At 33.0% G+C, this 25,330-nt stretch overlaps 4 protein-coding genes across 9 annotated transcripts in view; all 4 read right to left on the reverse strand.

The window, feature by feature from the left end:
* LOC105281866 (tyrosine-protein kinase transmembrane receptor Ror) overlaps positions 1-25,330 on the reverse strand; it is a 125,936-nt gene that overhangs the window by 59,788 nt on the left and 40,818 nt on the right. The gene's annotated exons all lie outside the window — the stretch shown is intronic.
* On the reverse strand, positions 1,149-6,058 carry LOC105286542 (odorant receptor 13a). Of its 4 annotated transcripts, XM_026967923.1 has the most exons (10): positions 5,376-6,058; positions 4,531-4,650; positions 4,340-4,436; positions 3,996-4,069; positions 3,805-3,895; positions 3,560-3,676; positions 3,339-3,429; positions 2,004-2,149; positions 1,649-1,781; positions 1,149-1,335 (listed from the first exon to the last, which is right to left on the reverse strand). In XM_026967923.1, the coding sequence occupies exons 3-10, from the start codon at positions 4,360-4,362 to the stop codon at positions 1,282-1,284; spliced, it is 729 nt and encodes a 242-aa protein (XP_026823724.1). In that variant the 5' UTR covers positions 4,363-4,436; positions 4,531-4,650; positions 5,376-6,058; the 3' UTR covers positions 1,149-1,281. The 4 variants fall into 4 exon arrangements, with proteins under 4 accessions (XP_026823724.1, XP_026823722.1, XP_026823721.1 ...); XM_026967921.1 differs by lacking the exon at positions 3,996-4,069 and having other exon boundaries at positions 4,340-4,457; XM_026967920.1 differs by having other exon boundaries at positions 3,805-4,069; positions 4,340-4,457.
* Positions 8,064-16,360, reverse strand: LOC105286540 (odorant receptor 13a). The gene is made up of 9 exons (XM_026967924.1): positions 14,672-16,360; positions 13,351-13,470; positions 13,095-13,212; positions 12,555-12,819; positions 11,724-11,840; positions 11,503-11,593; positions 8,906-9,048; positions 8,550-8,682; positions 8,064-8,242 (listed from the first exon to the last, which is right to left on the reverse strand). Exons 1-9 carry the CDS (start codon positions 14,804-14,806, stop codon positions 8,189-8,191), a joined length of 1,176 nt encoding a protein of 391 aa, XP_026823725.1. The 5' UTR covers positions 14,807-16,360; the 3' UTR covers positions 8,064-8,188.
* On the reverse strand, positions 16,569-25,294 carry LOC105281911. Of its 3 annotated transcripts, XM_026967907.1 has the most exons (9): positions 25,120-25,288; positions 22,952-23,071; positions 22,711-22,828; positions 22,170-22,434; positions 21,931-22,047; positions 21,723-21,813; positions 19,900-20,042; positions 19,544-19,676; positions 16,569-16,753 (listed from the first exon to the last, which is right to left on the reverse strand). In XM_026967907.1, exons 1-9 carry the CDS (start codon positions 25,252-25,254, stop codon positions 16,700-16,702), a joined length of 1,176 nt encoding a protein of 391 aa, XP_026823708.1. In that variant the 5' UTR covers positions 25,255-25,288; the 3' UTR covers positions 16,569-16,699. The 3 variants fall into 3 exon arrangements, with proteins under 3 accessions (XP_026823708.1, XP_026823707.1, XP_026823709.1); XM_026967906.1 differs by lacking the exon at positions 16,569-16,753 and having other exon boundaries at positions 19,274-19,676; positions 25,120-25,294; XM_026967908.1 differs by lacking the exon at positions 16,569-16,753 and having other exon boundaries at positions 19,274-19,676; positions 22,711-22,862; positions 25,120-25,287.

Below are 25,330 nucleotides of genomic sequence, written 5' to 3' on the forward strand. Positions count from 1 at the left end.
AATAATACCTATCAAATGTGATGGGAAGTATTCACAACAATTCGGTTTTTTTTCGGGACAAGTTTGAGAATTCCTCATCAAAAACGTTGGGAAAGACGTTGTTTTTTAGAATATCTTCAAATAAAAGTTCTATTTACAGTGTATGCGTTAATCCGAAAAGAAATATGATGGACTGTGCTTATAAGAAGGAAGAATATCATAGACAGAATTTTTATAATAAGATTAACAATACCTTCGGATATTCGGAAGTTATAAATGATGTAAGTTGCAATTAATATATTTATCAGAGCGTTATATATTTCTGAAATATACCTCGAATATTTTAGAATATTTCTCTTTTAACATAAGCTAAATTACCTAATTCAAACAATTTAACTTATTTTATAAAATTACACAATTTTTCTTAAAATTTGTTATAAACGTACTGACCTATGATAACATAAAATATTAACTACGACGCGTCGCGACGTAATGAATAAATGCTACAATACTATACAAGTGCTATAGGACATGCATTGCTTGCTTGATCGTACATGCATTGCTTGCTTGATCGTACATGCACGTCAGTTTTGATATGATGGTAATTATATATATAACATATGATGTAGGTATAGGGCGCGATACGTATGCCGCGGCGGCAACTTGATTGTCGGACAAAAGTCCGCGGTGGCATCTGTCAAAAAACCTAATAAACTGCTACATATATTTATTATTAAGAAAGCGGGACGAATATACACTTATACATTCTGTTTGATAAGAGAGTGACACAACTTTTACTTAGAAACCGTTAGACAGGAAATTCCAATGGCAGCTAGGAGAAGGACCCTTTAGATTTAACCCTCTAAGATGATTTCTAGAAAAAGCTTGAATTATCGTCCGATCTTCATGATCGAAAGACAAATTTCGCCATAAATGCCGCATTCGCATTGCGATTTGAAACCGTGTTCCGTGGCCGTCATAGTCGCTTGATGCTAATCCTATCGAAAACGTTTGGACATAATAGAATAGAATGGAAGAAATATATAAATAGGATAGGAGTGAATAGAAGGAAACTTATTATCGGTGGCTACTAGATATAAATTCAATCAGTTTTAGTCTTTGGTTTCATCTTGATGTGCATGAAGGGCAATGAAATTTAAAAATAATGAAGATGTTTCATTCTATTTATTCATTTTCTGACAATTTGAGCCACCAATTATTTAAGAACGAAACTTTTAAGGAAGTAACTTATCTTCAAGTTTATTTGGTCTTAACATAATATTAAGCTGATTCATATTAATATCACTTTTGAATAGAATATATAACAGTAAAATACGATAGTGATGCAGTTGATAGCTGCAATAAAAAATTTTAGTTTTTAGTATATATATTACATAATATACACATATATTATGTATACTATACATTGGTCCGAAAGACATGTCCGATTTTCGACATATAATGATTTGTTTATCATTAACCTGTCAATTTTGCGGTAACCGATTATTATTGTATACAGTATTTTTCAGCAAATCTTTCCCTATACACGACACTTAGTTGCTTTTTATTTCTTTTCAATTATAACCCTTTAAATTTGCAATTCAAACTCGGACATCTAATTTAGAACTGTCTAATATATGTATTGATATATAATATATAATAGTTTTACCGAGGCAAAGTTTTCTAAAGATAGTGTACAAAGACCACCCAATTTTATGCTATAAGGCTTAGCGGCTTTTTGCAAAAGAAACAATATTAATCTTTGTACGCGTACAGATGCAATGTACCATGGAACTTCATATCTGTGAAATAATAACTAAGTAATAAAATGCTTAGTTGAATAGGATAATTTGAAATATCAAAACTGTTGATGGTAAAACACTTAGGATAGAAATACATGTTTACAGACGATACTTGCAAATATTATATTTACAATATCACGTTGATTGTTATTCACACGTATATTATGTTCGTATAAAAGTAATATTGACAACTTTAGTATATATTATAATAAACTATCTTACGCGGTTGTAAATATATAATTATAGTGATCTATAATTGCTTGACCTATGTAGTTGGCCCCAAATGAACATATTACAATGCCAACCGCAAATATACAGTGTATTACAAAATCTTCCATTCTATGTAAAAAACAAACGGCTCGAGAAATCTAAAATAATATATTATAACATTACATATACACTTTTTTGTAATAGATAGTATTAAAGAACAAATATGTGTGTGTGTGTGTGTGTGTGTGTGTGTGTGTGTGTGTGTGTGTGTGTGTGTGTGGATAGATAGATAGATAGATAGATAGATAGATAGATAGATAGATAGATAGATAGATAGATAGATACATACATACATACATACATACATACATACATGCATACCTCTTAAATTAATTGTCAATTAGCAAAATGTTTCTCAGATGAAATATCTTAAATTTTAAAGATTTTACTAATAATATGAATTCAACATATATACAATTAGTTTTATGTCATTCTACTTACGAGGGTGGTCCAAAAAATAATGAGACAAATGCTATAAAAAATACGAAACTGTATTTTTAATCTAAATTCACATTATTTCTTTTCAAAATAGTCATTAAATGCAACACACTTTTCCCAGCGCTAAAAGTTATCCACATTTGGATGACGAAATCTAGTTCATCTTTGAAAAGCTATTTGCTGTGCCTTCATTGCTTTTACAACCGCTTCAGTCTCGTCAAGTTTTGATCCTCTCCTTCTTAACTTTTGAGAACACTAGACGTCACACCCAAACCTAGGGGCTGTGCGAAAGACGAAAGAAGAGAAACTATATTTATCTTCTTATTCTTTAAAAAAACTGGCACACAGATTGCGCGACATGGAACCACGCATTGTCGTGGTGCAATAGAATTTCTGCAATTTTTTATTTGGACGTTTCTTCTGAAGCGATACAACATTTGCTTTAAGGCTCCTAAGTAGTCACTGCGGCCATGTTGAATTATGTCGTCAGAGACGAGAAAAGACACATTTAGAATTCTTGCGTGGTATTTCCAAATAAAAAGATGTTCGCATAAAACAACACTTTAGATCGCTTTAGCATACTTCTAAAATACTCCGGAAACTATAAACCTTTTTTGTTACCAGTCAATCAGTCAAGTTGATAGAAAAGATGTTGAGCTAAATGTAGATATGCAGTGCTGCCACTTTGCGCGTTTTTTATTTATCTAGCAGGACCAGTCTCATTACTTTTTGGATCGCCTACGTCTATTTTTCTGCAGATCCAAATCCTGTCAATTTGAATATCTTGTTGCATTGGTGAATAAAAAAATTTACTAAATGTGAGATTTAGGTTTTCGCTAAAATTCTTACTCCAAACAGATTGAGGCTCAAAGAAATTACAATAATCGCTATTATAACAAAACATGGTCCCTCGAAGTTATGTATATAGAATGTAATAAACCTATGAAAAATATGTAAATATAACATGTAAATGAAACATGTAAATGTTTCATTTTATATGTAATATAAGCATCCTAACATTGTGCTATGTGTGCGTGCGTGCGTGCCTGTATGCATGGAATAGGACATACTCAAGAGCTGTGTGATGAATGTTCACTGCATGACTTATGTTCCTGTCGATCTTCTTCTTGTTCTTCCGATTAGTTACTTCGTCACTACTTATCCGCATTGCCTGTTCGATACGGTAACTACGAATAAATTATAAATATTTGTTCTTCTAAATTTTGAAGTTCTCGAAAATAAAGAATAATTTATATGTTACAATGCTCCATTCAGTTTTCTTTCTATTCTAGTTAAAGTACTTTCTCCCCCTTACCTTGCAATGTTAAATAATCCACAAGAATATGTACCGTATCCTGTCATCACTATTGCTCCTCCTAATAATACACCACATTCTATGTACAGAACTGCATACAGATGCAGCAAAGTAAAATAAAAATATTTTTCTTGATCAACAAAATATTCAGTTCTCATATATATATTGCGATATGGCTCGGATTTATTTACGAGGTAAAAGATGTCGAAAAGCCGCGGCAGAAGTGGCAAAAGAGATAAGATGAAGAAAGCGCCTATCGTCAACACTGAAGATGATTTAAAAACATAAGCAATGATCAAATAAAGTCATCCTTTTTGATATATCGAAATATAGCATATGTTTCAAATTTTTGATCAGATTATTATCGTCTTATTGCTTTTCGACTTTTTCATTTTTCTATAATAATTTGATAGGTTGCTAATACTATATCCACTCTTCTTTCTTATTTACTTTCATGTTCGCACATTTGTGATATAATATTTTATGTTGAAAAGCGTGCGCTAAGATATAATAAATAAAATCGATATATTCTTACATGTGAATCCAATTGCAACACATTTTGCACTGTATCCATATCTTTTTATTATAGCAATTTCGTTTTCGTCCTTTAAGTCGCTACAGATGTACTGAAACTTGGTCAATATACGCTTCATCTATCGTATCAATAATATATCATTCTATATAACAAGTTTATGTTTAGAAGCACACTATAAAAACTCAACTTACAACATGCGTCTTAATCCAAAAAGCATTATAAATAATTGCACAGAGAAGAACAAAAAGTGACGTAGAAAGAATTTCAACAATAAAGTCAATAGTCCATTCTGTAGTTAGAAGTGTTGTAAGCTGTAATTAATATAAATATTTCAAAACTTAAAAAATTGTACTGTCCTTTAATTAGCATAAAACGCAAATGGTGCTTGGATATCGTTAAATAAACTTTAATGTATCCAGTGATTTAATTTGTTATTGGTAAGTAACTTTTTTTGGTTGATAATTTAACTTTTTTTTTGTTATTGCGAATTTTTTTTTAAGCAAAGATGTGTATAGCGCTGTAATAAATGTTAAGAGACTTCAACAAAAACAGTTTCTAAAGACTATCAAGTATAGAAAGAAGGAAGGTGTGTGTGTGTGTGTGTGTGTGTGTGTGTGTGTGTGTGTGTGTGTGTGTGTGTGTGTGACGCTAATTATGAAGTTGATACGGTTTTTGCCGATGATTTTATCTTTTCTTAAAAAAGGATATTGTCAATATTGTGAAGTAATTATGATTTAAATTACCATTATTACTAAGTACAAAGCAAAAATTACTAAGTATGTCAATCATAAATTAATACGAAAGCATAACAAACAGTTTTTCTGTTCATAATAGTGTTATCAAATGATTTTAAATCTTTCATGAAAATTAAAATATGTTTAAAATATAATCATCTAAAATATATGTAATAAAAGTAGGAAAAAAATACTAATTATAAAAATAATAACTATATTTTATATATATACATATTTTATATACAACTATATTATATATAATATAGAAAAAAATATACGTCTATTAATATATATTTACATACCTGAAATATAATAAAGCTAATCAAAGTAAGAGAAAACACAGAAGACTGAAGGTGAACAAGCATTGTTCGATGGTAAGGCCATAACCCAATTGCGGCCAGAGATAGTCGATGAATGTAAAAAAATTGAGTATCCATATCTCACATAGATCACTCTTGTTCGAGCTTCCACAGGCATTTGGCAGCGATATATCGCGTTAAAGCGATTTTAGCTATTTCTTTCTTCGAATAAAGAATATTATATATTTTTCTTCTAGCGTATTTTTGAAGGTAAAATTCCTTAATTTAACATAAATATACCGATGAAAGTAACATAAAATATCAAGATGTAATATACGGTGCTATAGAAATAATTTGCTCGCAATTTGCGAGGGAGAGAAAAGTGGGCGATTAACCGATCGATTTGGCGCCGTACGTACAACGGATATTTATTTTTCACAGAAAAATAGTCATTGCATGATGTCTTGACTAAAGTCCGCGCAAGCGCAATTGATTTTTCCGAGCAGTACGTGTCTTCGCGTTCTTCATTACAGTCCACGCATTCGTAGCGTATACACGGTTCTTAGAAGGAGCGTTACTTGCTTGATCATACGTACACGTCAGTTTTGATATGATGGTAATCATATAACATATCATATATCATATGATTATATCTGCAACTTATTCTGTGTGTAACGAATATTTGTAACGAATTGCATCCCCAAATTTTGGTTTTTTGGGAAACACTATTTATAGAGTACCGTATAGTCATCCCGGTTTTTGATAATATAACTGTAAGAGAGGTGGGTAAAATATACAAATGGGAGCAAGCGATTACAGTGTGAACAACATTGCGATATATTTTCAAAGTTAATACAGGGTGTCAGCAATAAAAGGATACTTAATAACTTGGGTGTTCGGGATACATCAGTTATAATAGTCTTATGACTTAAGTTGTCTGATGGATAGGACACTGTCCAATAAATACGCATCCTTGCTTTTTATTAGGTTGTATATAAATAAGTTCGATTATATTTAAAATTTTTTATTACTATATAAAGTATTAAATCATCAGTCAGTCATAAAAATTACTTATAGTTTAGTGGATCAAACCTGGCAAATGTCGATGTTCAGACATGAAACTTTCTAACCGAAGCAACTGTGCGCTAATGGGATTTGTTAAACTTTAAAATACAATAATTGTTCCAATTAGAATCAATATAAATCAAAAGGAATAAATTATATTCGTTGCGACAAAATGCTACCCCAGCCATTCAATCAATTATATAATCTCCATTATTATTTATGACAGTTTTCCATTTAAAAGGCAATTGGTCAATACTAGAATAGAAGTTTTCATCTTTTGATTGAAAACAGTTTTGTATAAAGTTTGACTTCTTCATCATTATTAAATTTTTTCCCATTTAATGTGTTTTACTATAAACGAAATAAGTATGTGTAATCAGGTGGTGCAAGATCTGTAGAGTACGATGAATGCAACAAAACTGATCATTCCAACTATAAAATGTTTGGTAAAAGTTGCGAATAGGAGAAATTCCTCCAATGGCCTTGACCTTGACATATGTTGTCAAAAACATTGTCCTGAGTACCTTTGAAACGTTTTAACCGTAGCTCGTTGTTTATTAAAAAGTTATAAGTGAAAGACGTTTGTATAATATAGAAAATAATTTAAGAATTTAAAGAAGTTACAGAAACTTATTCTTTTAGTATTATTCGTAACAGAGTGTACATGTTTGGGGTGAGGGATCTTCACTCAGAGGCAGTGCATTAATACAATAAATATACATCGAATTTTTATTATATTATATATATAATTATTGTGCAAAATAAGGGAAATTTTATTCAGTACTGTAATAAATCTCTAATGGATATATTGAACACATTCTGTTGAAAAGTATATCAATGCGTTCATCATAATTGTATTGTCCTTTGAACATAAATTCTGCAAGATAATGAGTGAAATGCACGAATTTTAAGAGGAAGAAAGAGTTACGAGTTGAGTTAGATTAGGTTAGATTTTTGTGGGGAGGGAGTGTAAGGGGAGGGACAGAGCTTATACTTCACAAGGGAGGGCAAACAATAATGAAAATTATTGTTTACACAGATCTGCAAATCTATAAGAGATTTATACAAGATGTTAATTTTCCACCGCCCACTAAGTACATAGTGTTATTCCTTATGGAAAATTGAGTCGAAAGGTCCTGAACTATTTTTCTCTATAATGCGTAATAAAATAGTAATTGTTGAGTAAAATCAATCCAATCAGCGCCGACCTTTAGCCGAGCGTACGTCAGTGAGCCTGGTAATGTGTGTGAGTACTTCGCCGCTGCGTTCATGCTGTTAAGACAGTCTGTGTGACTCACAGCGTATACTTCTAGAACGACATTAATTCGCTGGTATTTATTTAACAATAACTCTGTCATTATATATCGTAGAGTTCAGGACTTTTCGACTCAACTCAGTGCACTTTGAAATACCTAGAACAATATAAATCTCATTGCACATTATGTGCGCACGCATGTGTATGTTTCAGCGAGGAACAGGAAAGAAGCGTGTCTCAAATTATTTTTCAGAAAAGTGAATAGAAGGAAACTTATTATCGGTGGCTACTAGATATAAATTCAATCAGTTTTAGTCTTTGGTTTTATCTTGACATGCATGAAGCGCAATGAAATTTAAAAATAACGGAGATGTGTCATTCTCTTTATTCATTTTCTGACAATCTGAGCCACCAATTATTTAAGAACGAAACTTTTAAGCAAGTACCTAATCTTCAAGTTTATTTGGTCTTAATATTAAGTTGATTCATATTAATATCACTTTTGGATAGCACATATAATAGTAAAATACGATAATGATACAGTTGATAGCTGCAAAAAAAAATTTTAGTTTTTAGTATATATATTACATAACATATATCATGTATACTATACATTGGTCCGAAAGACATGTCCGATTTTCAAAATATAATGATTTGTCTATTGTTAACCTGTCAATTTTGCGGCAACCGATTATTATTGTATACAGTATTTCTCAGCACATTTTTCCCTATACACGGCACTTAGTTGCTTTTTATTTCTTTTCAGTTATAACCCTTTAAATTTGCAATTCAAACTCGGACATCTAATTTGGAACAATCTAATATATGTATTGATATATAATATATAATAGTTTTACCGAGGCAAATTTTTCTAAAGATAGTGTACAAAGACCACCCAATTTTATGCTATAAGGCTTAGCGCCTTTTTGCAAAAGAAACAATATTAATCTTTGCACGCGTACAGGTGCAATGTACCATCGAACGTTATATCTGCGAAGTAATAACTAAGTAATAAAATGGTTATTTGAAAAGGATAATATGAAATATCAAAACTGTTGATGGTAAAAAACAAAGGATAGAAATACATGTTTTACAGACGATACTTGCAAATATTATATTTAAAATATCACCTTGATTGGTACTCACGCGTATGGTCGTATGAACACTTATATTAATATTAACCAATTTAGTCTATTATAACAAAATATCTTACGCAGTTGAAAATATGTAAGTATAGTGATCTGTAATTGCTTGACCGATGTAATTGGCTCCTAATGAACATGTTAAAAGGGCAAGCGCAAACCCCAAGTGTAATACACAATTTTCCATCTTACGTAAACAAACGGCTTGAAAAATCTAAAATATATATAAGTATAATATATTATAATATTACATATGCACTTTTTTGTATTAGATAGTATTAAAGAACATGTGTGTGTGTGTGTGTGTGGTGTGTGTGTGTGTGTGTGTGTGTGTGTGTGTGTGTGTGTGTGTGGGTGTGGGTGTGTGTGTGTGTGTAGATAAACATGCATACCTTTTAATTAATTGCCAATTAGCAAAACGTGCAAAATATTTTTCAGGTGAAATATCTTAAATTTTAAAGATTCTACTAATAATATGAACTCAACATATACACAATTAGTTTTCTGTCATTCTACTTACGAGGGTGGTCCAAAAAGTAATGAGACAAATGCTATAAAAAATACGAAACTGTATTTTTAATCTAAATTCACATTATTTCTTTTCAAAATAGTCATTAAATGCAACACACTTTTCCCAGCGCTAAAAGTTATCCACATTTGGATGACGAAATCTAGTTTATCCTTGAAAAAGTATTTGCTGTGCTTTCATTGCTTTTACAACTGCTTCATCCTCGCTAAATTTTGATCCTCTCCTTCTTAACTTTTGAGAACAACCAGATGTCACACCCAAACCTAGCCTTGTACGAAAGGAGAGAAACTATATTTACCTTCTTATCCTTTAAGGGGTAAAGCCACTCTAGCGCCCGGAAAAACAGCCTAATTTTTTATGGGAATATAATGAATGGAATACAAAATCCGTTTAAAGGCCTTTATTGTACATACTTTGAAGTGTATTTACAAATTTTTATTGAATTTTTTTACAAAATGGCGGCGCCAGAGCTCAGCCTCTTCTCACTGATAGTGTTCCGCGGCCGGAAAGATTTCTCCTCCAATTTTTGACCTGGAACAAAAAACTAAACAGTTTTGAGTCTTATATAGGGTTAGCTCGGGAAGTACCTACGGAAATTAAAAAATACCGTTTTTGTAAAACTGACGCACGTTTGAACAAAAAGTTTTTTTACCTAAAAATGAAACTTTTTGTTTAAACGTGCGTCAGTTTTACAAAAACGGTATTTTTTAATTTCCGTAGGTACTTCCCGAGCTAACCTTATATAAGACTCAAAACTGTTTAGTTTTTTGTTCCAGGTCAAAAATTGGAGGAGAAATCTTTCCGGCCGCGGAACACTATCTGTGAGAAGAGGCTTCCTTTGCTGAGTTCTGACGCCGCAATTTTGTAAAAAAATTCAATACAAATTTGTAAATACACTTCAAAGTACATACAATAAAGGCCTTTAAACGGATTTTGTATTCCATTCATTATATTCCCATAAAACATTGTCAAAATTAGGCTGTTTTTCCGGGCGCTAGAGTGGCGTTACCCATTAAAAAAAACTGGCACACAGTTTGCGCGACATGGAACCGCACATTGTCGTGGTGCAATAGAATTTCTGCAATTTTTTTATTCGGACGTTTTTTCTGAAGCGATACAACATTTACTTTAAGGCTCCTAAGTAGTCACTGCGGCCATGTTGAATTATGACGTGAGAGACGAGAAATGACACGAGAATTCTTGCGTGCCATTTCCAAATAAAAAGATATTCGTATAAAACAACACTTTAGATCGCTTTAGCATACTTTAAAAATCCAGAAACTAACCTTTTTTGTTAACAGTCAATCAATAAAATGACTGTAATATGAGACTTGGTCATGCGGAATGACTGCGCACGTGCAAGACTATTTTCATATTACAGGCATTTTACGGCTATTGATTGACTGTTAAGACACAAAAGGTTGGTTTTCGGATATTTTTAGAAGTATGCTAAAGTGATTTGGGAGGTTTTGTAAACTAAATATCTTTTTATTAGAAAATGGCGCGCAAGAATACTCAGCTAGTCGTATCTTGCCCCTGACGTCATAATTAAACATGGCCGCGGTGACTATCCAGGAGCATTAATACATCGATGTAGATGCGTCGATTTTCTCGTATGATTGTGCTGGTTGTATTAATCATCACATTAGTCATGGTGTTTGGATGCCTGTTCTTCTGAGCTCTCACGACCGACCAGAAACGAGGCATGTCAACGAAAACATGTTGCACATGATACGCATAGTTCTTTAAGAGCTTCCTTTAACATCCCATAAGTATCCGAAGCTGATATCTATAACCGGACACAAAAGTGAATTGCATATCAATAGTCAATATTTTTCCCCATATTCTTTTTCGGAGGCAAACTACAATATTTTCGCGATCGATCATTATTGGCTACTAATTGAATCGATCGGAACGGAATTTTCAAAGTTGATAGAAAAGATGTTAAGGTACATGTTGTATGCAGTGCTGTCACTTTGCTCCGTTTTACTTTCTCTAGCAGGACCAGTCTCAGTACTTTTTGGATCGCCTACGTATATTTTTCTGCAGATCCAAATCCTATCAATTTGAATATCTTGTTGCATTTGGTGAATAAAAAATTTAATAAATATGAGATTTAGGTTTTGCTAAAATTCTTACTCCAAACAGATTGAGGCTCAAAGAAATTACAATAATCGCTATTAAAACAAAATATGTTCCCTCGAAGCTATGTAGAAAGAATGTAATAAACCTATGAAAAATATGTAAATATAACATGTAAATAAAACATGTAAATGTTTCATTTTATATGTAATAGAAATATCCTAAAATTGTGCTATGTGTGCGTGCGTGCGTGCCTGCATGCATGGAATAGGACATACTCAAGAGCTGTGCGATGAACGTTCACTGCATGACTTATCTTCCTGTCGATCTCCTTCTTGTTCTTGCGATTAGTTATTTCGTCATTACTTATCCGCATTGCCTGTTCGATACGGTAACTACGAATAAATTATAAATATTTGTTCTCCTAAATTTTGAAGTTCTCGAAAATAAAGAAGAATTTATATGGTACAATGCTCCATTCAGTTGTATTTTTACTCTAGTTAACCAGTTCAGTGGTAATGACTCATATATGGGCACCTTAAATAACTACCAATTTTGAACGGATTTGCGTGAAACTTGCTATACTTACGTTTTTTGGGTCGCTGAATATGAATCCGGAGTCAAAATTGAGAAATTCAAAATGGCGGACCCAATATGGCTTCTAGTGATTAACGGTATTCCATTATGGATAATCTTATCTCCGTTATTAGCTGATGAAATATTATCACGACTCCAGAGTGCGCCACAGGGAGGCTACGGTAGGATTTTACACTCCATGTTTTTGTTTTTTTTATATTTTTAATTTTTTTAAAACGTTCGAAATACAGTTCGAATGTCTTGAACCAATCCGTTATTTGCGACCAAAGAAGCATACCGAGTGATACATTTCCATTATGGAATTACAAAGTTAGCCACCTGAAGCCGCCATGTTGGATTCGCCATTTTGAATTTCTCAATTTTGACTCTGGATTCATATTCAGTGACCCAAAAAACCCCTTATAGGTAAGGTTTGATGTAAAATATGTAATTATTCGCTCTTACCACTTTTGGCACAAAACGTTGACTTCGAGTCTACCACTGAACTGGTTAAAGTACTTTCTCCCCCTTACCTTGCAATGTTAAATAATCCACAAGAATATGTACCGTATCCCACCATCACTATTGCTTCTCCTAATAATATACCTCCTCCTATGTACTGGGTTGCGTACAGATGCAGCAAAATAAAATAAAAATATTTTTCTTGATCAACAAAATATTCAGTTCTCATATATATATTGCGATGTGGCTTAGATTCATTTACGAGAGAAAAGATGCCGAAAATCCGCGGCAGAAATGGCAAAAGTGTGGCCATGAAGAAAGCGCACATCGTCAACGCTGAAGATGATTTAAGAACATAAGCAATGATCAAATACATTCATCCTTTTTTATATATCGAAATATAGCATTAGTATGTTTCAAATTTTTGATCAGTTTAGTATAATCTTATTGTTTTTCGACTTTTTCATTTTTCTGTAATAATTTGATAGGTTGCTAATATTATATTCACTCTTCTTTCTTATTTACTTTCATGTTCGCACACTTGTGATATAATATTTTATATTGAAAAGTGTGCGCTAAGATATAATAAAGAGTAATTGATATATTCGTACATGTGTATGCAACTGCAACACATTTTGCAATATATCCATATCTTTTTATTATAGCAATTTCGTTTTCGTCCTTTAAATCGCTACAGATGTACTGAAGATTGTCCAATACACGCTTCACCTATCGTATCAATAATATATCATTCTCTATTTCTCTGATAAAGTGTAAAATTAGTAAAGTGTAAAAAATTATAGTGTATAAAGTCTAATCTATATAACACATTTATGTTTAGAAGCACACTATAAAAACTCAACTTACAACATGCGTGTTAATCCAACAAGAATTATAAAGAATTGTGCACAAAAGAACAAAAAGCGATGTAGAAAGAATTTCAACAATAAAGGCAATAGTCCATTCTGTAGTTAGAAGTGTTGTAAGCTGTAATTGATATAAATCTTTCAAAACTTAGTAAAGTGTACTGGCATTTAATAGGCATGAAATGCAAATGGTGCTTGGATATCGTTAAATAAATCTTAATGTATCCAGTGATTTAAGTTGTTATTGGTAAATTAACTTTTTTTTGTTGATAATTTAACATTTTTTGTTTATTGCGAATACTATTTTTATGCAAAGATATTTATAGCGTTGTAATTCAGCAAAAATAGGTTTTAAAGATTAAGAGAAAGGAGGAAGATTTGTGTGTGTGTGTGTGTGAGACGCTAATTATGAAGTTGATATGGTTTTTGCCGATTGTTTATCTTTTCTTAAAACAGCGTATTGTTGATATTGTGGAGTAATTATGATTTACATTACCATTATTACTAAGTACAAAGCAAAAAGTACTAAGTATGTCAATCATAAAATAATAGGAAAGCATGACAAACAGTGTTTCCGTTCATAGTAGTGTTATCAAATGATTTTAAATCTTTCATGAAAATAAAAATATGTTTAAAATAAATTTAATCATCTAAAATATATGTAATAAAAGTAGGAAAAGAATAATAATTATAAAAATACTAGCAACACAGGCGTGCGCTATTTTATTTTTCAGTATTAATAATGTTTTCGAATAATAAAAACGTTATTTATTTTATGCACAATTATCACACTCTACCAAAGTGTTAACCTCCACACGAAGACAGACGCGTGATGGTAATCTAAACTGAACATAACGCACAACGCAAATCGAGATAACCAATCAGCGTCGCGAAAAGAGGCCTCAACTATTCGATAAAAAAGAACTTCACGAAGTTAACACGCCTCTTTTAGAATAGGAATAACTATATTTTACGTATAAAATATAAAATTATTTAAAAGGCCAAAATTTTATATCGACTAACTTGGCAATCCTTTATTAAATTAACACAACGCTGCCACGTTGTTTTTGAATATGTTTAAACTGTTATAAGATTTTACACTTGAAAAAGACCGGAATCACGGTCGAAACGTCGTGTTAATTTAATAAAGGATTGCCAGTTAGTCGACATAAAATTTTGGCCTTTCATTATTTATCTACTGGCGAATATAATTTGACTCTCTTAATAAAAAACTATATTTTATATACATATATATTTTATATACAACTATATTATATATAATATAGAAAAAAATATACGTCTAGTAATACATATTTACATACCTGAAATATAAGATAGCTAATCATAGTAAGAGAAAACACAGAAGACTGAAGTTGAACAAGCATTGTTCGATGGTAAGGCCATAACCCAATTGCGGCCAGAGAAAGTCGATGAATATAAAGAAATTGAGTATCCATATCTCACATAGATCACTCTTGGTCGAGCTTCCACACGCATTTGGCAGCGATATATCGCGATAAAGCGATTTTAGCTATTTCTTTCTTTGAATAAAGAATATTATATGATATTTTTCTTCCAGCGTATTTTTGAAGGTAAAATTCCTTAATTTAACATAAATATACCGATGAAAGTAACATAAAATATCAAGATGTAATATAAGGTGTTATAGAAATAATTTGCTCGCAATTTGCGAGGGAGAGAAAAGCGGGCGTTTAACCGATCAATTTGGCACCGTACGTACAACGGATATTTATTTCTCACAGAAAAATAGTCATTGCATGATGTCTTGACCAAAGTCGCGCAAGCGCAATTGATTTTTCCAAGCAGTACGTGTCTTCGTGTTCTTCATTACAGTCCACGCATTCGTAGCGTATACACGGTTCTTAGAAGGAGCGTTACTTGCTTGATCATACAGACACATCAGTTTTGATATGATGGTAATTATATAACATATGATATATCATATGATTATATCTGCAACTTATTCTGTGTGTAACGAATATTTGTAACGAATTGCATCCCCAAATTTTGGTTTTTTGGGAAACACTATTTATTGAGTACCGTATAGTCATCCCGATTTTTGATAATATAACTGTAAGAGAGGTGGGTAAAATACAAAAATAGGAGCAAGCGATTACAGTGTGAACAGTATTGCGATATATTTTCAAAAGTAATTAATAGGGTACCAGCAATGAACAGATATTTAACAACTTGGGTGTTCGGGATACACACAGTTATAATAATCTTATGACTTAATTTGTCTGATGGATAGGACACTGCCCGATAAATACGCATCCTTGCTTTTTATTAGGTTGTATATAAATAAGTTCGATTATATTTAAAATTTTTTATTACTATATAAAGTATTAAATCATCAGTCAGTCATAAAAATTACTTATAGTTTAGTGGATCGAACCTGGCAAATGTCGATGTTCAGACATGAAACTTTCTAACCGAAGCAACTGTGCGCTAATGGGATGTGTTAGACTTTAAAACACAGTTATTGTTCTAATTAGGATCAATATAAATCAATAGGAATAAATTATAAGGGAAGTGATCTGTGTAATATAGATCACGGTAGAGATCACTGGAGGAGCCTCTCCTATTCAAAACTTTTACCATTTTTCGAGCTGTGTCTTTATCAGCAGAACTGCCTTGTTTGAATTCCCACAGTATTATTTGCCGAACATTTCTAAGTTTTCCATTTTAAGGGTATTTAAATATTAAACTTCAATAAATTGTAAACTGTAGCAGTACTGAGTGTAAAATGATTACAAGCGGTTTCTCGTTAATCACAGTTAAATGCATTTGCAATGAGTCATAAGTCTTAGAATTAGAACATGTTTATACTTGCAGCCAAACTTATTAATATTACAACCCAATATGATCGAATGCTTCCCAGTAAGCACAATGCGAGCAGTATGCTAACAGATTGGCAACAGATTTCCATAAAACTTGCTGGTAAATTTGCATTCCTCCCTTTTATCTCGAAGCAGTGCAGTTTGAAATACCTAGAACAATATAAATCTCATTGCACATTATGTGCGCACGCATGTGTATGTTTCAGCGAGGAACAGGAAAGAAGCGTGTCTCAAATTATTTTTCAGAAAAGTGAATAGAAGGAAACTTATTATCGGTGGCTACTAGATATAAATTCAATCAGTTTTAGTCTTTGGTTTTATCTTGACATGCATGAAGCGCAATGAAATTTAAAAATAACGGAGATGTGTCATTCTCTTTATTCATTTTCTGACAATCTGAGCCACCAATTATTTAAGAACGAAACTTTTAAGCAAGTACCTAATCTTCAAGTTTATTTGGTCTTAATATTAAGTTGATTCATATTAATATCACTTTTGGATAGCACATATAATAGTAAAATACGATAATGATACAGTTGATAGCTGCAATAAAAAATTTTAGTTTTCAGTATATATATTACATAATATATACATACGTATATCATGTACAATATATATTAGGTTGTCCCGAAAGAAATGTCCGATTTTCGATATATAATGATTTGTTTATCATTAACCTGTCAATTTTGCGGTAACCAGTTATTGTATACAGTATTTCTCAGCACATTTTTCCCTATACACACCACTTAGTTATTTTTTATTTATTTTTAGTTATAACCCTTCTGTTGTGTGCGAGTATTAGAGTTACGAATACACCGTTTATACACCGTTTCGGACGCATGCGTGTGAGTGTTGTTTGTGCGAATGCGTGCGGACCGAGGCAGGACGAGAGATTTAATCGAACGATCGAAGACGGTAGTCGTGAAAAATAGTAAAGCTGTTATCAGTATATTACTGTGATTATTACGAATATCCTCTGCACCAGCCCGGCGATTCCCGAACCTACCTACATACACTACACCTTCAAATTTGCATATTCAAACTCGGACATTTAATTTGGAACAACTTAATATATATATTGATATAATATACAGGGTAACCCCGTACGTTCCGACCAGACTTCGAGGGTTTATAGGAAATTTATTCTGAACAAAAAGTTTCCTATAAACATGGGTCGAAAAATGCTTCCTTAAAAAGTTAGCGCTCAAAAACCTCTAAAATCACGGTTATTTTATACATTTCTACAAATATCAAAGAAAGTATGCGTTTTTCAACAAAAAGTACCGAAACAAAAGTTGTAGAGATTAAAAGTATGTTTTAAATGAGATCAAAATGAATCGTAGTACGTTCCATAAGGTTTGAGATAACCAGTTTATGTACAAAAGAGTGTTTTTGTCGACTATCGACGGTAGAGCGTCGTCGTCGGCGGCGGTGGCGGCGGTGGCGGTGGCGGTGGTGGTGTTGATAGCGACATGCCGCTCTTGTGTTCCCATTGCGTCTGTAAGCTACTTGTTTCACCACGGGCGCACCTCGATCACCCACCGGAGCAACTACTAATGCGCCGAGTCCGCGCTAATTCGAAGTCCTGTCGGATTCACTTGAGCCAGAGTAACACACCGAGATGGAGATACGAGCCGTCGTCAACGTAATCCGCGGGAATTCTTAACGGCTTCTTAACTTCCCTCTTTCACTCCGGGTGCTATTACCACGCGGTCGCACTTCTTTACTCTTCGGTCGCTAGCTTCGACTGACAATATCGGCGCGTTCCGTATCATAACGCTAACTTTTGGCAAAACTTTGTATTGGCCAACTTTGTATTGGAATAGTTTCCTTATCAGTCGGAGACATTTTATAATTTGCTCAAGAATTTTTTCAAACGAAGAATACGCAGATATTCATTTCATTTACGGTTTTTGCAACGGGGAGGCGAGAACGGCATGTCGCGAATATATTGTCCGTTTTCCTGATCGCCGGCAACCACATCGGTCTGTTTTTACTGAAACGCACAGACGTTTACGGGATACAGGATCACTTTCTACCCTGTCTGTTGTGCGGGGCCCTATTCGAAATGCTAGAACAACAGAAAGAGTTGCGAGACATTTTGAGATAAATCCAAATACTAGTACCCGTCGTGCTTCTCTAACTTTGGGGATTGCTCGAACCACAATTCAAAGGTCACTTCATGAATTGGATATGTACCCATATCATTTTACACCAGTCCAAAATCTTCTCCCTGCCGATTATCAAAGAAGGGAAAGATTTTGTCTATGGTATTTGCATTTAGATGTAAATACTTCATCAAAAATCCTCTGGACAGACGAAAGCACCTTTACTAGAACGGGAGTATTCAATTACCACAACTCACACTACTGGTGCGAAATGAATCCTCATCTTCCTCCGATATCGTCTTTTCAGCATGAATTCCAAGTCAATGTTTGGGCAGGTATGATTGATGAATAATTAATTGGACCTCACATTCTACCTCACCGCATCACTGCACACCACTTTTTACAGTTTTTGAATAACGATCTATTTGATCTATTGCAAAATGTGCCTTTAAATCTTCGCTATGACATTTGGCTGCAGTTGGATGGATGGCCAGTTCACAGTGCTCACATTGTTAGGGATTGGATAAACTAGCATTATCCGGAAAAACAGATTGGCCGTTGGGGACCTGTGGAGTGGACAGGTCTCCAGATTTAACCCCTTTAGATTTTTACTTGTGAGAAAGAGTAAAAAATGAAGTTTACTCAACGCCAATCGAGTCTCGCGAACATCTGATCCAACAGATAAATACGGTTTTTGAACGACTGAAATTAAATCGGGAGGAAATCCGAAAAGCGACCAGATCGGTCACTACTCGATGTCGAAAGTGTATTGAAGCTGGAGGGGGACATTTCGAGAAGAATTAGTTTTTTCACGTTTTCGTTCATTTTCTATTATTACAGTACTATTTTTGTTTAAAACAAATTATTTCGTTTTTGCGAAAGAAACGGATTTTTATTTTTATTTTTATTTCTACAAAAAAGTTATTAAGTATCATTTTCTTCTTATGTTATTTTCTTTTTACCTTTTGCACTTCCATCCATTATGATGATTCCCTTAAACAATGCAGAAAAATGTATAATATTTTTGTTAAAAAACTCATACTTTCTTTGATATTTGTAGAAATGTATAAAATAACCGTGATTTCAGAGGTTTTTGGGCGCTAACTTTTTAAGGAAGCATTTCTCGACCCATGTTTATAGGAAACTTTTTGTTCAGAATTAAATTTCCTATACAATCACTAAGTCTGGCCGGAACGTTCGGGGCCACCCTGTATAATAGTTTTACCGAGGCAAAATCTTCTAAAGACATTGTACAAAGACCACCAAAGTTTATCCTATAAGGCTTAGCGCCTATTTGCAAAAGAAACAATATTAATCTTTGCACGCGTACAGATGCAACGTACCATGGAACTTCATATCTGTGAAGTAATAACTAAGTAATAAAATGCTTAGTTGAAAATGATAATTTGAAATATCAAAACTGTTGATGGTAAAACACTTAGGATAGAAATACATGTTTACAGACGATACTTGCAAATATTATATTTACAATATCACGTTGATTGTTATTCGCGCGTATATTAATATGTTCGTATAAAATTAATATTGATGACTTTAGTATATTATAACAAAATATCTTACGCGGTTGCAAATATGTAATTATAGTGATCTATAATTGCTTGACTTATGTAACTGCTTGCAAATGAACATGTTAAAATGCCAACCACAAAAATACAGTGTATTACAAAATCTTCCATCTTACGTACAAAAACGGCTCGAGAAATCTAAAATAATATGTTATAACATTACGTATACACTTTTTTGTAATAGATACTATTAAAGAAGACACGTGTGTGTGTGTGTGTGTGTGTGTGTGTGGATAGATAGATATATAGATAGATAGTAACATACATACCTTTTAAATTAATTGTTAATTAGCAAAACGTGCAAAATGTTTCTCAGATGCAATATCTTAAATTGTAAAGATTCTACTAATACTATGAATTCAACATATATACAATTCGTTTTATGTCATTCTAGTTACGAGGGTGGTCCAAAAAGTAATGAGACAAATATTGTAAAAAATACAAAACTGTATTTTTAATCTAAATTCACATATTTTTTTCAAAATAGTCCCCATTAAATGCAACACACTTTCCCCAGCACTAAAAGTTATCCACATTTGGAAGACGAAATCTAGTTTATCCGTGAAAAAGTATTTGCTGTGCTTTCATTGCTTTTACAACTGCTTCATCTTCGCCAAATTTTGATCCTATCCTTCCTAACTTTTAAGAACAACCAGACGTCACACCCAAACCTAGGGGCTGTACGAAAGACGAAAGAAGAGAAACTATATTTATCTTCTTATCCTTTAAAAAAAACTGATACACAGATTGCGCGACATGGAATCGTGTATTGTCGTGGTGCAATAGAATTTCTGCAATTTTTTTATTCGGACGTTTTTTCTGAAGCGATACAACATTTACTTTAAGGCTCCTAAGTAGTCACTGCGGCCATGTTGAATTATGACGTGAGAGACGAGAAATGACACGAGAATTCTTGCGTCCCATTTCCAAATAAAAAGATATTCGTATAAAACAACACTTTAGATCGCTTTAGCATACTTTAAAAATACGAAAACTAACCTTATTTGTTACCAGTCAATCAATAATCGTAAAATGACTGCGATATGAGACTTGGTCATGCGGAATGACTGCGCACGTGCAAGACTATTTTCATATTACAGGCATTTTACGGCTATTGATTGACTGTTAAGACACAAAAGGTTGGTTTTCGGATATTTTTAGAAGTATGCTAAAGTGATTTGGGAGGTTTTGTAAACTAAATATCTTTTTATTAGAAAATGGCGCGCAAGAATACTCAGCTAGTCGTATCTTGCCCCTGACGTCATAATTCAACATGGCCGCGGTGACTATCCAGGAGCATTAATACATCGATGTAGATGCGTCGATTTTCTCGTATGATTGTGCTGGTTGTATTAATCATCACATTAGTCATGGTGTTTGGATGCCTCTTCTTCTGCGCTCTCACGACCGACCAGAAACGAGGCATGTCAACGAAAACATGTTGCACATGATACGCATAGTTCTTTAAGAGCTTCCGTTATTATCCCATAAGTATTCGAAGCTCATTTCTTTAACTGGACACAAAATTGAATCGCATATCAATAGTCAATATTTTTCCCCATATTCTTTTTCGGAGGCAAACTGCAATATTTTCGCGATCGATCATTATTGGTTACTAGTTGAATCGATCGGAACGGAATTTTCAAAGTTGATAGAAGAGATTTTTACTTTCTCTAGCAGGACCAGTCTCATTACTTTTTGGATCGCCTTCGTCTATTTTTCTGCAGATCCAAATCCTATCAATTTAAATATCTTGTTGCATTGGTGAATAAAAAAATTTACTAAATGTGAGATTTAGGTTTTTGCTAAAATTCTTACTCCAAACAGATTGAGGCTCAAAGAAATTACAAGAATCGCTATTATAACAAAACATGGTCCCTCGAAGTTATGTATATAGAATGTAATAAACCTATGAAAAACATATAAATGAAACATGTAAATATTTTATTTCATATGTAATAGAAATATCCTAAAATTGTGCTATGTGTGCGTGCGTGAGTGCCTGTATGGATGGAATGGAACATACTCAAGAGCTGTGCGATGAATGTCGACTGCATGACTTATCTTCTTGTCGATCTCCCTCTTGTTCTTTCGATTACTTTCTTTGTCACTATTTATTCGTATTGCCTGTTCGATACGATAACTGCAAATAAATTACAAATATTTTTTCCAAAATTTGTTCTTGAAAATAAAGATTGTATATGTAATCACAATGCTCCATTCTGTTTTACTTTCACTGTTGTTAAATTACTTTCTCTCCCTTACCTGGCAATGTTAAATAATCCACAAAAATATGTAAAGTATCCTGTCACCACTATTGCTCCTCCTAATAATATACCTCCTCCTATGTACTGAACTGCGTACAGATGCAGCAAAATAAAATAAAAATATTTTTCTTGATCAACAAAATATTCCGTTCTGATGTATATATTGCGATGTGGCTTAGATCCATTTACGAGGAAAAAGATGGCGAAAAACCGCGGCAGAAGTGGAAAAACAGTTACGATGAAGAAAGCGCCTATCGTCAACACTGAAGATGATTTAAAAACATAAGCAATGATCAAATAAAGTCATCCTTTGTGATATATCGAAATACAGCATAAGTATATGTTTCATATTTTTGATCAGTTTATTATCTTCTTATTGCTTTTCGACTTTTTCATTTTTCTGTAATAATTTGATAGGTTGCTAATACTATATCCACTCTTCTTTCTTATTTACTTTCATGTTCGCACATTTGTGATATAATATTTTATATTGAAAAGCGTGCGCTAAGATATAATAAATAAAATCGATATATTCTTACATGTGAATCCAATTGCAACACATTTTGCACTGTATCCATATCTTTTTATTATAGCAATTTCGTTTTCGTCCTTTATGTCGCTACAGATGTACTGCAGATTGTTCAATAAACGTTTCATCTATCGTATCAATAATATATCATTCACTATTTCTCTGATAAAGTTTACAAAACATTATAGCGTATAAAGTCTAATCTATATAACACGTTGATGTTTAGAAGCACACTAAAAAACTCAACTTACAACATGCGTGTTAATCCAATAAGAATTATAAAGAATTGTGCACAAAAGAACGAAAAGTGATGTAGAAAGGATTTCAACAATAAAGTCAATAGTCCATTCTGTAGTTAGAAGTGTTGTAAGCTGTAATTAATATAAATATTTCAAAACTTATACTTGTAGGAAATTATACTGTCATTTAATTAGCATAAAACGCAAATGGTGCTTGGATATCGTTAAATAAACCTTAATGCATCCAGTGATTTAATTTGTTATTGGTAAATTAACTTTTTTTGGTCGAGTATTTAACATGTTTTTGGTTATTGCAAATTCTATTTTTAAGCAAAGATATTTATAGGGCTGTAAGGAATGTAAAGAGACTTCAACAAAAACAGTTTCTAAAGACTAACAATAAGAGAAATAAGGAAGATATGTGTGTGTGTGTGTGTGTGTGTGTGACGCTAAGTATGAAGTTGATACGGTTTTTACCGATTATTTTCTCTTTTCGTAAAAAAGCGTATTTTTGATATTGTGGAATATTGGGTCATTAAGTATGAAACTACAAATGTAAAAGCGCCATCTTTAACATTTGTTATCTCAAATTTGGCGCCAGACGTCAGTATCAGGTTAGGTTAGTGTGATAGATGTATGTTCGCTCTTCAAATGTCATATTTGTTTGTTCAAATATCTTCATTAGTTTTATTGGTGGATTCTTTTTTATAGAACTGTGGAAAAGTCCAAAATTCGTGTGATTTATGAATATGAGTTCCGCCGTGGAACCACAGTGTCGGAGACAGCTCGTAATATCAACGCTGTATTTGGTGAAGGTTCAACTACTAAAGCAACGGTGGGCAATTGGTTCAAAAACTTCAGAGATGGAGATTTCAGCCTCGCTAATGAGCCACGTGGAAGACCAAAGACGAAGGTGGATAATGATCACTTGAGAGCCGTAGTAGAGTCCGATCCATCTCAAAGTACACGTGAATTGGCATCGATATTCAATGTTTCCATACCCACCATATTGGTTCATTTAGCTGCAATTGCTAAGATAAAGAAGTTGGACAAATGGGTCCCGCACGAATTGACCGATGCGCAGCAGGCGCAACGTCTAAAGGCTTCCCTTTCTTTGCTTTCCCGTCACAAAAATGAATCTTTTTTGAATCGAATTGTGACCTGCGATGAAAAGTGGATACTCTACGACAATCGTAAACGCTCACGTCAGTGGTTGAACGCTGATGAACCACCGAGACATCACGCGAAACCCAACATTACACAGAAAAAGCTTATGATGACTGTTTGGTGGTCCAGGTCAGGTGTTATCTACTACAACTTTATGAAACCTGGTACATCGATAACGGCTGAAGTATATTGCAAGCAACTGGACGAAATGATGCAACAACTTGCTATTAAACAACCAAAATTGGTCAATCGGTCAATGCCAATCCTGTTGCATGATAATGCTCGACCGCACACTGCACGACTGACCGTGGCAAAGCTACGGGAGTTGGAATTAGAAACTCTCCGTCATCCACCATATTCACCAGATCTATCACCTACCGACTATCACTTCTTCCGGAATTTGGACAACTTGTTGGTGGGAAAATTCTTCAATTCTCAACAGGCAGTCGAAACAGCCTTCCGCGACTTCATCGATTCCCGTACTCTTGGCTTCTATAGTAGAGGCATAGACCAACTACCACTAAAATGGCAGAAGTATGTAGTTAACATGGGCGCATACTTCGATTGAAAATAAATCATGTCCATGTGCCAAAAAATGCAAAAGTTTATGTTCTATTTGTAAAGTTTCATACTTAATGACCCAATAATTATGATTTACATTACCTACCATTATTACTAAGTATAAAGCAAAAATTACTAATTATGTCAATTACAAATTAATACGAAAGCATGACAAACAGTTTTTCTGTTCATAATAGTGTTATCAAATGATTTTTAATCTTTCATGAAACTGAAAATATGTTTAAAATATAATCATCTATATTATATGTAATAAAAGTAGGATAAAATAATTAGTATAAAAATAATAACTATATTGTATATAAAATATAAAAACCTATATTTTATATATGTATATACATATATATCTATATATATATATATATATTTTATATACAACTATATTATATATAATATATAAAAAATTATACGTCTATTAATACATATTTACATACCTGAAATATAATAAAACTAATCAAAATAAGAGAAAACACAGAACATTGAAGTTGAACAAGCATTGTTCGATGGTAAGGCCATAACCCAATTGCAACCAGAGATAGTCGATGAATGTAAAGAAATTGAGTATCCATATCTCAAAGAGATCACTCTTGTTCGAGCTTCCACACGCATTTGAGAGCGATATATTGCGATATACATGCAATAAAG

This window comes from Ooceraea biroi, chromosome 2, assembly GCF_003672135.1.
Source record: "Ooceraea biroi isolate clonal line C1 chromosome 2, Obir_v5.4, whole genome shotgun sequence".
NCBI lineage: Eukaryota > Metazoa > Arthropoda > Insecta > Hymenoptera > Formicidae > Ooceraea > Ooceraea biroi.

What these genes read in the sequence shown, in the direction of transcription:
- LOC105286542 (XM_026967920.1), bottom strand. Translation starts at nt 5,510, where the DNA reads ATGGATACTCAATTTTTTTACATTCATCGACTATCTCTGGCCGCAATT. An exon ending in TTAGCTTTATTATATTTCAG is followed by an intron (nt 4,651 to 5,375) that starts GTATGTAAATAT and finishes TATTAATTACAG; the next exon opens with CTTACAACACTTCTAACTAC. An exon ending in CTTTAGAAAACTTTGCCTCG is followed by an intron (nt 1,336 to 1,648) that starts GTAAAACTATTA and finishes TTTTTATTGCAG; the next exon opens with CTATCAACTGCATCACTATC.
- LOC105281911 (XM_026967906.1), bottom strand. Translation starts at nt 25,254, where the DNA reads ATGGATACTCAATTTCTTTACATTCATCGACTATCTCTGGTTGCAATT. An exon ending in TGTTGCAATTGGATTCACAT is followed by an intron (nt 22,435 to 22,710) that starts GTAAGAATATAT and finishes AATCATCTTCAG; the next exon opens with TGTTGACGATAGGCGCTTTC. An exon ending in TGAGCCTCAATCTGTTTGGA is followed by an intron (nt 20,043 to 21,722) that starts GTAAGAATTTTA and finishes ATATTATTTTAG; the next exon opens with ATTTCTCGAGCCGTTTTTGT.
- LOC105286540 (XM_026967924.1), bottom strand. Translation starts at nt 14,806, where the DNA reads ATGGATACTCAATTTCTTTATATTCATCGACTTTCTCTGGCCGCAATT. An exon ending in GTTCATCGCACAGCTCTTGA is followed by an intron (nt 11,594 to 11,723) that starts GTATGTCCTATT and finishes TATTTTTCATAG; the next exon opens with GTTTATTACATTCTTTCTAC. An exon ending in ACTTACATATTTTCAACTGC is followed by an intron (nt 8,683 to 8,905) that starts GTAAGATATTTT and finishes ATTACTTCGCAG; the next exon opens with ATATAACGTTCGATGGTACA.